This window comes from Xyrauchen texanus, chromosome 3 (genome assembly GCF_025860055.1).
Source record: "Xyrauchen texanus isolate HMW12.3.18 chromosome 3, RBS_HiC_50CHRs, whole genome shotgun sequence".
Classification (NCBI taxonomy): domain Eukaryota; kingdom Metazoa; phylum Chordata; class Actinopteri; order Cypriniformes; family Catostomidae; genus Xyrauchen; species Xyrauchen texanus.
This window is the reverse complement of record NC_068278.1, coordinates 27,115,254-27,129,854: the sequence shown is the minus strand read 5'-3', so window position 1 is coordinate 27,129,854 and position 14,601 is coordinate 27,115,254. Positions and strand designations below refer to the sequence as shown.

General features: G+C 38.3%; 1 protein-coding gene across 2 annotated transcripts in view; it reads right to left on the bottom strand.

The window, feature by feature from the left end:
- The window catches only part of epg5 (ectopic P-granules autophagy protein 5 homolog (C. elegans)), a 38,671-nt gene that overhangs the window by 18,099 nt on the left and 5,971 nt on the right, over positions 1-14,601 (bottom strand). For both annotated transcript variants that reach the window (XM_052098127.1, XM_052098136.1), the window contains exons 9-22: positions 14,080-14,194; positions 12,475-12,625; positions 12,103-12,264; positions 11,653-11,810; positions 10,886-11,040; positions 10,543-10,683; positions 9,058-9,219; positions 8,300-8,422; positions 7,633-7,898; positions 4,829-4,969; positions 4,146-4,287; positions 3,810-4,007; positions 482-592; positions 235-357 (exon numbers count right to left, since the gene is read on the bottom strand). In XM_052098127.1, coding sequence (XP_051954087.1) covers positions 235-357; positions 482-592; positions 3,810-4,007; positions 4,146-4,287; positions 4,829-4,969; positions 7,633-7,898; positions 8,300-8,422; positions 9,058-9,219; positions 10,543-10,683; positions 10,886-11,040; positions 11,653-11,810; positions 12,103-12,264; positions 12,475-12,625; positions 14,080-14,194 — 2,148 coding nt within the window. The remainder of the gene's footprint in view (positions 1-234; positions 358-481; positions 593-3,809; positions 4,008-4,145; positions 4,288-4,828; positions 4,970-7,632; positions 7,899-8,299; positions 8,423-9,057; positions 9,220-10,542; positions 10,684-10,885; positions 11,041-11,652; positions 11,811-12,102; positions 12,265-12,474; positions 12,626-14,079; positions 14,195-14,601) is intronic.

Sequence of the window (14,601 nt, the reverse complement as noted above, 5' to 3'; positions counted from 1 at the left end):
TGGAAGTACATGAGGGTGAGCAAACGATGACAGAATTTTCATTGTACAGTAAACGGTCCCTAACATTCCCTGATATTTCCCATGATTGTGAACCCCCTGCATTTAAGAACTGTGCATGAGCCGAGAAGAACTATAAGACAAACAGAAGGCCAAAAATATGTACCTCAAAACTCAAAATGTTCTCTTTGATGTGGATTGCACATGATAATTGTAATAGAGGTGTACTAGGTGTACCTTCAGAGCCTGATCTGGTGTGTACGCAGAGTTGGAGAGGAGCTCTTGCTCTACACAGCGGCGCAGCTGAGAGTCCTCCTCAAACATCGACTCCATCTTGAGAACCAGCCAAGCAAACCATACCTTAATATAAAATAACAAAAAGGAGAGGGGGAATTAGGGGGAAAAGGAAAGAGAAATTACCAGCTTAATGTCCTAACCTCATTGTTCATGACTTGTGTAGAGGAAGTGTAAAGAACATACACACCTCCCCTGTGAGAGAGCTGCCTTCGATGAAGGATGGAGTAATGTTTCCTGCTACAATCCAGCCCATAAGAGATGAAAGCAAACCTTTATCTCCATGGTAGCCTAAGGCACTCTAGAGGGGGAAAAAAAAAATCAGAGGGCATGTAATTGATTTTCATTAAGCTAGAAGGTTATACATGAGCCAAGAGTGAATAATAAGCATGCCATAAAATATAAATATATCGATTGATGGGCAGATGGGCATATTATTTTATCAATATATTTTTGAGGCATCGATATATTAACATTAGCCAACATTTACATTTATAGCCTAATTTATGTGCTTTCCAATTCATTTGGTTGACCTGTTTAAAAGTCTGGTGTAATGGCATGGGGGGGAGACCACAAGGGGGTGATATAACATTTACTGAAGCAGGATGCAAAGCACAGGTATCATAATATAGGACTGGTATTTAGAGCTCTTTGTACAGAACAGAAATGTTACAAAGGTTTTTGTACTTCTTCAAGAATGAAAGTGACGTTGGTGAGTTTGCAGGTTAATGTATGAAACTGGTTTAAGTGTGCAAACTGAATGATTATGTATGATATATGTATCTTTAAAGGGGTTTCATTCAAGCTGTCAAACCACAAAATTACATACTTATAATTGAAAATACATTGTGTAGGCTATATGAAAGATACATATACAAAATAGGGATGTGCGAGACTAGTCGACTAGTCATCTAAATGGTTCTGATGCTGCTAGTCGACACTGGAACTACTAGTCGTCAATATTGTTCCCCATTAAACTGTTCAGCCATTTTACACTTTTACGTTTGGCTTAAATTACAGTCATGTTAATATTACACATTTTAAATACAATTAATAAAACAAATATTATTAAAAAACAGGATATCTGGATCAGATGTATACAAAGTTTAATTTCACCTCAGGCTGCGCATGCGTCTTCCCTCTCTCACTAGCAGAAAAATGTAATCTCGCAAGAGAGCAAAGTAGCTATGTAATTAACTTCAGTGGTGATGCGGGAAGTGGATTTCCAAAATGTTGGCTTGTAAGTTGCTATAGATGTTTTAACATTTGAGTCTTTGAATCTGTGCATGCTTGCAAGTTGTTTTTCCCATCGATTGGGCGCTTTTTCAAGAGCAGGACAATCGCCCCAAGTAAGTCAGGTCAACTGCTTAACTGGTCAAACCCTTTTATCCTGTGTGCACCTCATGTTTAGAACAAAATATTAGCTTTAGCTTTATTGTACATTTCTCACAGGCCTATTTTTTTTTTTTTTAAATCCTAGCTATTTATTTATTTTGACATCATAACTGTTATTTGCAATGTTCTTAATGGAACAGCTATCATATTAGATCATAGGCTTTGCACGTCGTGAAATACGTGCAACTTTTCAGCGCATTCTTTCTCTCTCGTAGATTTGGCTTACCTGTGAATTATTTAAAGAAATGTCCTGACTGTTTTAAGTTATTTTACTTGGTGATTTCCATTTAGAACAGAGTTCTAGGAGAACAGAGTTAGGGTTGCTCTATTGGTCCTGTACTATTCATTCAATTGTTTTCAATAATTATGCCTGTATTCGCTAACATTGATTCAATAAATACAATGATGACAATGCAAGTCAAGCACTTTGCAGATAAATGCCCCTTTTTCAGCTGAATTTAGCATTGGATTCAGCTGTTGGAAGTATTTCAAATGGATCACATAAACACGAAAGGTTTTTGACTGCTTTCATTGCGGTTTCTTTAGTTTTAGACAGGTTCAAAATTTTGTTTAAATGTCAATGAAATTAATTGTTCCGCACATATACTGTATAATACAATGATGGATAGAGTAAATAATCTTTGTCCTGTAATAATTATTTGGGTCAAATTTAATGGAAAACCATGCATGTTGAGCAGCCTCCAGAGATGGCGAGACCTCGCTGTGTGTGTACCTTCATAGAAAATAATTGTTTAGAATTTCAGAATGTGCCATGTCGTCTGCCAGACACATCCAGTGTCCCTTTGATTTACCCTGCCGCTCACACTTTACCAAAGTTGGTAGAGATATACACTGATCAGCCAAAACATTAAAACCACTGACAGGTGAAGTGAATAATATTGATTATCTCGTTACAATGACACCTGTCAAGGGGTGGGATATACAGGTATTAGGCAGCAAGTGAACAGTCAGCTCTGGGCAAGCACAAGGATCTGTGCGACTTTGACAAGGGACAAATTATGATGGCTAGACGACTGGGTTAGAGCATCTCCAAAACAGCAGGTCCTGTGGGGTGTTCCTGTTATACAGTGGTTAGTTCCTACCAAAACGTGGTCCAAGGAAGGACAACCGGTGAACTGGCGACAGGGTTATGGGCACCCAAGGCTCATTGATGCACCTGGGGAGCGAAGTCTAGCCTTTCTGGTCTGATCCCAAAAAAAGAGTTACTGTCACACAAATTGATGAAAAACTTAATGCTGGCCATGATAGAAAGGTGTCAGAACACACAGCGCATCGCAGCTTGCTGCATAGCCCATGTTGACCACTGTCCACGGCTGAAAGCGCCTACATTGGGCACGTGATCGTCAGAACTGGAATGGAAGCAATGGAAGAAGGTGGACTGGTCTGATGAATCACATTTTCTTTTAGATCATATGGACGGCCAGGTGCGTGTGTGTCGTTTACATTGGGAAGACATGGCAGCAGGATGCACTATCAGAAGAAGGCAGGCCGGCGGAGGCAGTGTGGTGCTCTGGGCAATGTTCTGCTGGGACACCTTGGGTCCTGGCATTCCTGTGTTACTTTGACACGTACCACCTACCTAAAGATTTTTGCAGACAACATACACCCCTTCATATCAACGGTATTCCCTGATGGTGGCCTCTTTCAGCAGGATAATGCGCCCTTCCACACTGCAAAAATTGTTAAGGAATGGTTTGAGAAACAAGAGTTCAAGGTGATGACTTGGCCTCCAAATTTCCCAGATCTCAATCTGATTAAGCATCTATGGGATGTACTGGACCAACAAGTCCGATCCATTGAGGCCCCACCTCGCAACAGGACTTAAAGGATCTGCTGCTAAAGTCTTGGTGCCAGATACCACAGGTCACCTTCAGAGGTATTGTGGAGTTCATGCCTCGATGGGTCAGATCTGTTATGGCGGCACCAGGGGGACCTACACGATATTAGGCGGGTGGTTTTAATGTTGTGGCTGATCGGTGTATGTTTGAAAAAGACAAAGACTATTGTGCAACTGGTAGCCCTACTTATATCGGAAAAAACCCTGATATACAGTATATCGATAATCATCTGGAAAATCTTCCGGTTATCAATGCATGAATAACCTTGTGTTGTTGATAGAGAAGTTTCTGGAAACATTCCTCTTGTTGGTGAAGAAATGCAGCACGGCACAGATGGTCCAGAATGTACAGAACATCTTTGTCTCGATGCCAGAGGTTTGGATCAGTCAAAACCTGAAGCCAAAATTCGAGAACAGCTACTGCTCCAACATACCCAGGCCTGGAGCTCTCCAGGATATGAGCCTAAAAGGACAACAAGCATTAATATACATACAGCAATATGGGCATTTATTATTAAACATAATTTTCCATACACAGGGCCAAATAAACAAAGTGCCAATAAAAAAATATTTTTTTGCAAAATACATTGCAAGATGCTACCTGGATCACACTGTTTAGGAGCTTGATGTTCTCACATGTAGAGGTGCCGATAAGATGCTGGGCCACCTTTTGTGTGACCTGCTGGGTCACACCTTGAGTCCCACTATCCAGCCGCAGGAAGAGCTGGATACTGCTGAGAAACCTGATTAACATTGGAAGAAGAGATTAATTCAGAAAAGCATTCAACATCTAGAGATCCATCAGCAATGCTCCTATGATATATAGTAGATATTAATTAATTAATGCCGTGAACTCAATGGGACCTTTTCACAGACTGTGATGAAACAGAATTGTTATTAATGTACATTTATAACATTATTATTTGTGTTATATTAACCTGGCATTAATTTACAAAAATTGTCAACACTGGGATTTCAGCAAATTTGGTATCTTTCTCTCTTCTGATATCCATAATCCACGGCTCTCTATTAATTTTCTCTTTGGAAAGTCATGGAAACTTAATAGTTGATTTTTTATTTTGCTGTTGGAGCAAATAGTATTGCAAAAATAAATATATATATTTGCTGTAGTCTCTCATGTTCCTTTATAGAAGCTTATCCAAATATTATTAACTTCTGCATTCCAATCCTGGATATGCGAAAAGGTTCCATAAGGCACCATTAATTCATTAAACATTTTCTCATAATACAAGCATACAAGATGAACTAAACAGGATTCTTAACTGTTCGTTTTTCAGCAAGTAGAACTGGCAATGGTAGACCAGTGGAAGAATGTTTTCTAGTATGTGCACTACAGCTTTGAGATGACGGGACTGAACCAGTGTCTTCAGCAGAGATATTCCTTCACTGCAGAGCTTCTCCAAACTGATAAAACATTCAAAACAAATTCATGTTACTAGATTTGGGTCTCTGCATCCTGCCAGAAATATTACTGATAATAGTAAACGTTGTCAATGGTTACAATATTTCCTCTGTTAGAATCACATACAGAATACAAAATAATAATTACAAAAATATATTATCTGCTGAAAAATAAGAATGGTTTCTGAACAGGTAAACCAAACACTCCTATTGCCATGAAATATTTGTCATTTAAAATTGCTAGACCTCCTGTCCTACTTCTGATACTGCTGATTTATAGACCCCCTAAACATCATGCAAGTTTTCTCTCTGGCCTCACTGAACTATTAACTCTTGCATGTGCCCAACACCAAAATATAATTATGCTTGGTGACTTTAACATTTATGTTGACATAGATTGTACTCTTGCTAAGGAGTCTTCATGGCTCCTCTTGATTATTTTTGACATATTACAACACATTGATTTTCCTACTCATTCACTTGATCTAGTCTGTTCTTCAGGTGTTGAAAATGTTTGTGTGCGGGGTCTTGTAGTTCGCATCTCTGATCATAAACATATTGATTTTAGTTTTACCCTCGTACTCTTGAAGCCTAAAATGAAAACCACAATATCCTTTCACAACCTGAAATCCATAAGCACTTCTAATTTCTCTGCCTCTATCGAACTTTCTTGTCCAGATGGAATTCTCTCAGTTTATAATGAGATGATCTCTAATGTACTAAATACACTCGCACCGCTTAAGACTAGAACTGTTCCCTCAACTCATTCCTCCCCATGGTACACCCCTGAACTCAGAGTAATGAAAGTTAAGGGCAGGTGTCTTGAACGACTTTACAAGAAGACTTGCCTTTATGTTCATCCTACTGCTTTCTCAGATCATATGTTACAACACAAATAAGCTCTTAACACTGCATGCTCTACCAACCTATCCACTGTAAATACAAAGTGCAATGCCAGAACACTTTACTCTAAGATTAACACATTTATCAAACCTCCATCTGCTACTGTTACTGGCTCTAAAGACTTATGTGAATCTTTTCAAACCCTTTTCATAGATAAAATTGATTATATTTATCAGGCTTTCTCTCCCTCTGCTCTATCAGAATTTTCTCTTTTAGTTCACCCCATCAAGGCCTTTTCACCAAACAACACATCCTTGGATGAACATCTGATTGGTAAATCAAACTCTTCCTCCTGCCAGCTTGATCCATTACCAGCACATCTCCTTAAAAACTCCTTGTCTACTCTCATTTCATCTATCACCCACATGATTAACAGGCCTCTTGCTACTGGCCAGATATCGCTTAGACTAAAAACTACTGCTATCACTCCAATACTCAAGAAGCCAGGACTTGTTAACACAGTCTTGAATAATTTTTGGCCTATCTCCAACCTTCCTTTTCTAGTTAAGGTATTAGAAAAGGTGGACGCTGCTCAGTTATAGACTCATTTGGAAAAATACAACTTGCATTAACCTTCAATCGGGTTTCCGCCCCCTCCACAGTACAGAGACGGCCCTTTTAAGAGTAGTTAATGACCGCCTACTCACATCAGATGCCCTCAGCCTCCTAGTCCTATTAGACCGCAGCGCAGCTTTTGATACGTTTGCCATTCTGCTATTGGTATTACTGTTAAAGCCTTTCAGTGTCTAACTTTATATCTCTGAGACAGTCAACAATGCATCAGTTTTAACAAACACAAATCTCTCTCTATCACTGTTTTACATGGTGTGCCTCAAGGATCAGTTCTTGGTCCACTTCTTTTTCTAATCTAAATGCTTCAGCTAGGCCAGATCATTCAATGGTCTTAGTTGTCACAGTTATGCAGATGACACACCAATCTACATCGCCTCCCAGTCCAAATCTGTTCTTGCACCCGCTTTCATTACTGTTTGCCTCCAAGATCTTAAAGTCTGGATGGCAGCAACACTGACAAAACTGAAATTTCGTTAGCTGGCCTAAAATCCCTGGTCTCTTCACATCATGGCATTTCCATTGACATTGATGGAGTCCTGGTTAGGCCTTAACCCTTTATACAAAACCTGGGAGTGTTATTTGACCCTACATTGTAATTTGAAGTCAACTTGTAAAATCCGGTTTCTTTCACCTCCGCAATACTTCCCACCTACGTTTTGTGCTTAACTTTAAAGATGCTGAAACTGTCATCCACGCTTTCATAACCTCTGGTTTAGAATATTGTAACTCTTTGTTTGCAGGTTTACCCACAAAAGCACTTCACCGCTTACAACTTGCAAACCTCTGCTGCTCGTGTTCTTATGTTTTGATATTGTATGCCTGTTAGATTGCTTGCTTGCTTGTTTGAAACTACTTTCTATTTTGATCTCTATTTTTGCCAATATTTTGTAAAACATCCTTGGGTTCTTGAAAGGCACTATATAAATAAAAAATCTAATAATAATAATAATAATAATTATTATTATTATTATTATTATGCCCCCTACCTTTCATTGTTCAGACAAAAATGAAGTCACAATCTACACTTATGGCTTTAGTTGAGTGAGAAGTTGATGTCAGAAAGTTAAAAAACATCACAGAGACAGCATTTACAGTGGCTTACTTAAGAGATGTCTATGGATATTAAATTGATGTTTAAGACAGCAATAGAAGCAAAGCTTACAAAAAGAGTCACAATATTCCTTGCAAACCTGTGCCCAATGGTGGTCATCTTGATAGCCAGGAAGCATCCAATGGGAAGGCCTACTTTGACAGCTTTAAACACAGGGTGCATTGTGGGAGAGTCTGTTATCTCTGGCACACTGCGGGCACTGGAGGAGGGCAGGGGGCACCAGGCATCATGAGGACTTTGCTCGTTGGCATGAAGCTTCAGCCTCAGAACCAGGTCCCAGGCCCACTGGTTAAAAGAGGACTCTGGAGTCTGGCCGAGCCGCACCACATTAGCCAGATAAGACACCTGCAGAGAGTTATCGTAAAGAAATTATTTTCCAAATGACTGCCACAGGGGAGTGGTAACTATAGTTAACATTCACCATAACAAATATAAAAACCACTTATAAAAACCATCAAACATTTGACTTGATTAAACTAAAGTGTATAGCCAACATTAAATATAACAGTCTTTGGATGTAAACCACTATGAAGCAGGCATTTTACATATGTAATGATATAGGCCATAACTGCCCTGAGAAACAAAGGCGTTAGAGTCAAAGCATAGTCATTCAAAAGTGTTTTTGCATTTTGCCATACTTGATGAAGGAAAAAAATCTACATACATAACATTATGCAGAGATTTCTCATAAACAGTTCCAATTTGTTGGACCTATCGGTCATTTCAGAATTTTATACATATCATACCTGTTTGATGCCTTCTAATAAGATGCCACCATATGGTTTGTCTGTGAGATATTTTTGATAAGCCTCAATGACCAGCAGGGCGACATCACTGTGCAAAGAAGCTGGTTGAACAAGGACACCATTCTGTGGATGAGATGGAAAGTTATACTTTTAAGATGATTGTTAAACACTTAGTGGGGTATTCACTTATGAATTGTGCCTAGTAAAAGCGGTGGTTATTGTGTATGCCCTGTATGCGCTAGTTTAGCGTCAGATTCACTAAAGGAATCGCAGATTAGCACAAAATCTGTGCTTATTGCAATTTGCTTACGCAATCCCTGATTCTCAGGGTAGATTCTGATAGAAGAGAATGCAGCACACCACTGCGATCTGACACTCTGCCGGGACTGTACGGCATCACTTGACTATTGTGTTTCAGACACCTGAATCACCTCTTTAATATGCCGAAACTGCACTTGACTACACCGCGCATCTGGATAGATGCAAGGTTATAAGGCTCTTCTCCATCAATTGGTAATTTTTTTATGAATTACTGCAGAAATGATTGATAGAAAATGTACACAAAAACATCTTGTAAATAAAATTCAGTTTTCCACCTGCTTTCATCTGCAGGTAATTGCATGATGTCAATTGTGGCAGGCAATTTTTGTGAATGAAGTGTAATCTATAATTAGCCTAATTTACATAAAAAGGTAAGCTGTAGTCAAACTGAAATATTAGTGCATATCTTTTCTTCAATAAACACAATTCACACTCACCTGATGAAAACCCCAGTTAAGGCTCTCTAGTATGATGCAGGCTAGTCTGTTTTCCACATCAATGAGACTGAAGTTCAACAGCCAATCACGAATCAACCCAAACTCAGCCTGGGATGGCATCCACAAGTGCAGGGGCAACTCCTTGAACAGGTACAGTGACACCTGAACAGAAATTGTTTAAATTAATAAATTATTAATATTAAACAACATATTTGATAAACAAACAACCTGTTGGCAATCAGTTTCCATATAAATGGTAATTCCTGATAATACTTCAAATACTGTATACCTCGTTCTTCAGATATACATTATAAAATAAACCAAATAACACCATTTGCACACTTACTGTTTTTCTTGTCCATTATGGAAGTCAATTAACAAATAGAAAAATAAATAGAACTTTAGTGTACCAACTCATTGCATACACAAATGTTGGTCTTTATCAATCTGTGATCACCTTCTTACTGCCAAAAATGTCATATAGTGTTACACTTTGTCTTAAACTTGTGCGACCCCGCGTACACATGCATGGACATTATATTTTGGCTTTAGCTAAATGCAACACATTATTTAAAATAATTTAAGCTGACAAATCTCAGTTCAGGAGCTGTCAGTAAAGAGTTAAAATTTTGATGGATTAATGTGAAAAAACAACATGGCGCCGATCACAGCGGAGTTTGTTTTTGGGAGAAACGCCAAACAAAAAAAACGACATCGGGTAAGAAACCTAATTAAGTTTTTACATTAAACCTGTTGGAGTCAAAAGAACTAGACAGTCTCTAGTTTCATCCGATATGCCATTTTTTTAATTTGAGTGATTTATCACGAAACGCCACGCTGTTAAACAAAATGTACACTAATGTGTACTTCAGTGCATTTTCTCCTTAGAAATCCTAGTAATTGAGAATAAATAGTTTTATCCAAAAGCTGAAAATCAAAAACTGCATCCTATTGTTCTAAATACAGCTAAGTGAATTCAATCCAAACTTCCTATCAAAATTTCAGTTTCAGGCTGCAGATGATGTTTGGACCACTCAACATGTTTGGCAGACATGGGACAATGGTAATCAGTACTTCAATTCAGAATTTATAATGTATTATTTTATTATAATATGGTTGGCCGTGATTGGCTTATGCTGATCATTACTTTGAATCAGAATTAATTATGCTAATTTCTGTTGTAATGTCTGTAATGTCTCAAAAATATGAATAACCAACACTCCTGGAAACAAAATAAAGAATTTGATAAAATAAAATCAGACTTTTTGTTTTGTATTATTTAAAATATTTTAGTCCCGCTGTTCATGGATATACATTTTTTGGAAATCTATTTGCTCTAGAATGTTTTTTTTTTGCAGGTTTATTAGTTGCTACTACTTCAAAAATCAAAAAGCGAAATGGAAAATGCCCACAGCAATCATGCTTGGGTCTCAGTAAACTGTTCATCTGTCTTTGGTGGATTGGACATTGCAGGAGGTTACTTACCATGCCCACTTTGTCTATGGTCTCTCTCAGTCTCTCCAACAATACAGAGATGATGTGAGGGTGGGCAGATGCTATAACAGCCAGCAACTCCCGTCCCACTTTAGAGAAGATCTCTCGAGTGGCAATACTCACATAGGACACCTTGAGGAAATAAAAACAGAATAATTTAAATTGTAGCATCTGGAATGTAAGACTTCTGTGACAAGGTTAGAGCAAAAATGGAGATAATGGATTAACTACCAAGGGAAGCTATTAGGATATCAGAATATCCACATTTGAGCCAAATGTTATGAATGATGGTTTCTTGCTTTGTCTGTTTGTGCAGACTTCAGAGTGAAATCACCTCAAATATCTCCAGCACAATGGTCCTGACAAACTCTGGGTCAACATCAGTGCGTCTGGGCTCGGCCATGTGTGCAAATGTTGTCAAAAGGCAGATTCCATCTGAGCTGTTTATCTCTGACAGCCAGTGCTCAAACTTCTCCTGGTGGCTTGGTTCTGGAAACACGTAAACACACACTAAGTGGGGAACTCCAAAAAAAACTAAAAAAAAACAAATCACAATATTTTTTTTGCACTGGTCTGCACTGGTTTAGCATCCAATTCACTAAAGGAATTATGCAGAGCAACGGCACAATCCCAGCTACAAAATCTGTGCTGATTGCAATTTGCATGGGCCATTTCTGAACACTCTTTTACATCATTTGATAATTATTTAATAAACTAAAACTACTGCTTGCAAGATTGATGGAATTTTTTTTTTTACAAAGATCTCTCTTAAATAAAATCAACTATACAGCCAGCTTTCATTTGGCGATCACAGCGCAATATAAATTGTGCCAGGCAATTTTTGTAAATGATATAATCATCTATAATGATCCTAATTTACATAGAAAGGGGCGTGTTCGCATGGAGAGGAATGACAATGACTTCATTTAAATACTGAAGACACAGTGCTATTTCAGGGCTGACTGCGCCTGCTTAAACAAGATTGCAGGTGGTTGGAAAAAAGACATAGCTAATTGCACTGAAACATCAAGCAACAGTTTAATGAATTCACCCCTTAGCGTTCGTCCTCTAAATCATACTTAGATGTGCTGACTGTCTTACCTCTGAGCCCCTGGATACAGTCTTCAGCACTCAGGCTACAGCTGAGCTTCTCTAGACCATCCGTCTCTGCACACTGCATGATGTAGAAAATTTTCCACAGCATGGCGCTGGATAAAGTGCCATATGGCATCTCAGACATGAACAGCCATATACCCAGTCTGTGAACAACAAAGAACGATTACCCATATTTCAAGGAAGAAATTGTATTTCTGTGCTTTTGCCATTTTATTGACAGTGAAAGTAGAGAATACACAGGAAATTATATAGTAATAGATGGGGGAATAGGATCAGGGACCGAAGCACGTTGGATATGATCCTACATCTCCAGCATGCTCACCAAAGCTCAATGTCTTCCACAGGTGCAACATTTTCCTCGATTTTAAACTTCAACTTAAACACATCTTCAAAATCAACAAAAACCTTCATATATTTACAGCATAGGCTGTATACCTCTTGGACTTCAGCACGTGCAGCACTGCTCTCAGAAAGAGATGGTCAAACTCCACCTGCAGCTTCTCCACTGTGAAGGACTGTTCCTGCAGTGTGCTCCTGCTCACACCTGTAAGGCTGATGTACTGCGCCCAGTGGTCACTCACATAGCAGAGTGTCATCCTGAAGAATATTATGAAGAACATGGACATATTGGCAACAACAGGTATCACATGTAGAAGTCCACCGTGTACAAATACTTATTATGGATACCAATAGCAGTTACAGATTAATTAGTAATTAAATGTGACAGACAACCTAAATGTTCTTTAGAATAATATCTCCCGTTGAGGATATTTAACAGTATGAAATGAAATTATAAAGCCAATGTACCGGATCATGTGACCAATCCTCTTTACAAACTGGCGATAACGTGCTCTGTTGTAGGTCTGCAAGCCGACTGCGAGCAACTCAACCAGTGAAGAAGCGAACGCAAATATCTTCATCATCTTTTGACTAGTGGTGGCTTGAGGCTGATAGTCACCTATTGGCAAGAGAAACATTTAACAGGGATAGCAATTTGGAGAAAATGCAATTACTTAGACATAACGAGATAGCATTAGTTATGTATTTAGTTTGTTTATAGAGTGCCGAAGTTATGACGTCACTTTGTAGGCCAAAACGCGGAAGTGAGTTAGCATTTTAGCACTTCCGGTTCCCTCGCCCTAAAGTCTATGGGTTTTTTGAATGGTTTTTGCTAAATCGCCTGAAATAAGGTCTGTGGTTAACAAAGCCTCTAAATATTTTCACGTTTTGATCTATGAAATAAAACACACCAGTTATAACCTGCTTGTGGTTTTTTAAACTTTATTGTGTCTTAAAAACAGTGATTGCTAACAAGTTGCTAAATGGGACTACATCCTTTGGCGGGGACTTTAGACGTCATCATGACAAACAGGAAATCTCTCACTAGCCCGCGTTTCAGTCTCACGTTCTTAGAAATTTACCTTTTCATCTCTCCCTAGTTTTACTTACCGAGACTCGATAAACCTTGTCCCTCATGCTGGCCCTTACAATACCGGCAAGTAAACCAGCATCTAATCTGCACTGTTCTACATGTCCAGATTTATAGTGGTTCTCTCCTCGATCTATGGTTTTTCTATCGTCTAAGAAAAAGGACATAAGATTGGAAATTGATACGGCCATAGCTAACGTTCTTATGAGATGGTAAAATCGCGGGGTTTTTTCTGGCGAATTAGCAAATGGTATGCAAACATACAATCAAACATAATACTGTGAAAGATAATCTTTAAAGTTTATTTGGGGCACAATGATCAGGCATAATAATTTAATCACAAAGAAAATAATATTAAGGTTTATATAAACTAACAAAATAATAAACGAATAAATAAAACATTAACAAAAGATTTTAAAAAAATCTCAGAGAGGCACGCATAAACAAAATTAGTTTCTAACATTTTTGGAAAAAACGAATGGGCAATATTTCTCATGAAAAAGTGGATAAGTGTTCATACACAGCGCAGATCATAATGAGCGAGCGTGTTTTTTAAATAAAGTTTGAGGAAGCTTGATGATGACGTTGATCCGCGACCATGGTGTGCTGTAGTCCGTTTATAGCCTACCGTTAGCATTTTATATCTGACGGCTTTATTTAGGCTTCAAAATGTATAAATTTTGGATTAACTTGTAAATATTATCTTGATAGACAAAACGTGTAAGTGTCACAACTCTTTGTTGAACACAGATCTTATTTTTTGCGATTTTCCAAAAGTCTATGGGGAAAATGCATAGCTTTTCAATCGAGGGAACCCATGCGCCGCTAACTTCAGAATTGTCCTACAAAGTGACGTCATAACTTCGGCACTCTATTACTATAATATCTACTAACAAGAATCACAGGAAAATGTTGAACTTGAACAATGTGGGATCATGACTGTCACTGCTTATCTTGTCTATAGGGCATAATGAGAGTCTCACCTTTAGAGCAGATCCCTAGTATGTGTTTGAAGAGCTCATCAAAGGGAAACTGAGAGAACAATAAAATCAGATCATCCTCAGACAGCAGCATCCAGCTTGTTTCTGGGTCTTCATCCTGAGAGAGTTAAAAAAAAAAAAAAAAAAAGTGTTACAGAAGTTGTCACACGAGAGTATGGCGTACAGTGATAACACTGTAAAGTATGGCGTACACACAAAGCAAAGGTTTTGTTCATGGTTACATAGAGACAATTTTAACATTTTCAGTCCATGCTGATGAGAGCAATTTTAAGTGTTTCTAGTCAACCCCAGGAAGCTATAAAATATTATCAATTGCAAATAAAAGTTTCTTGATGCAAAAAATATACACAGTGAGATAAACACACACACACACACACACACACACACACACACACACACACACACACACACACACACACACACACACACACACACACACACACACACACACACACACACACATATATACACACACACACACATATATACAGTATAATAACATAC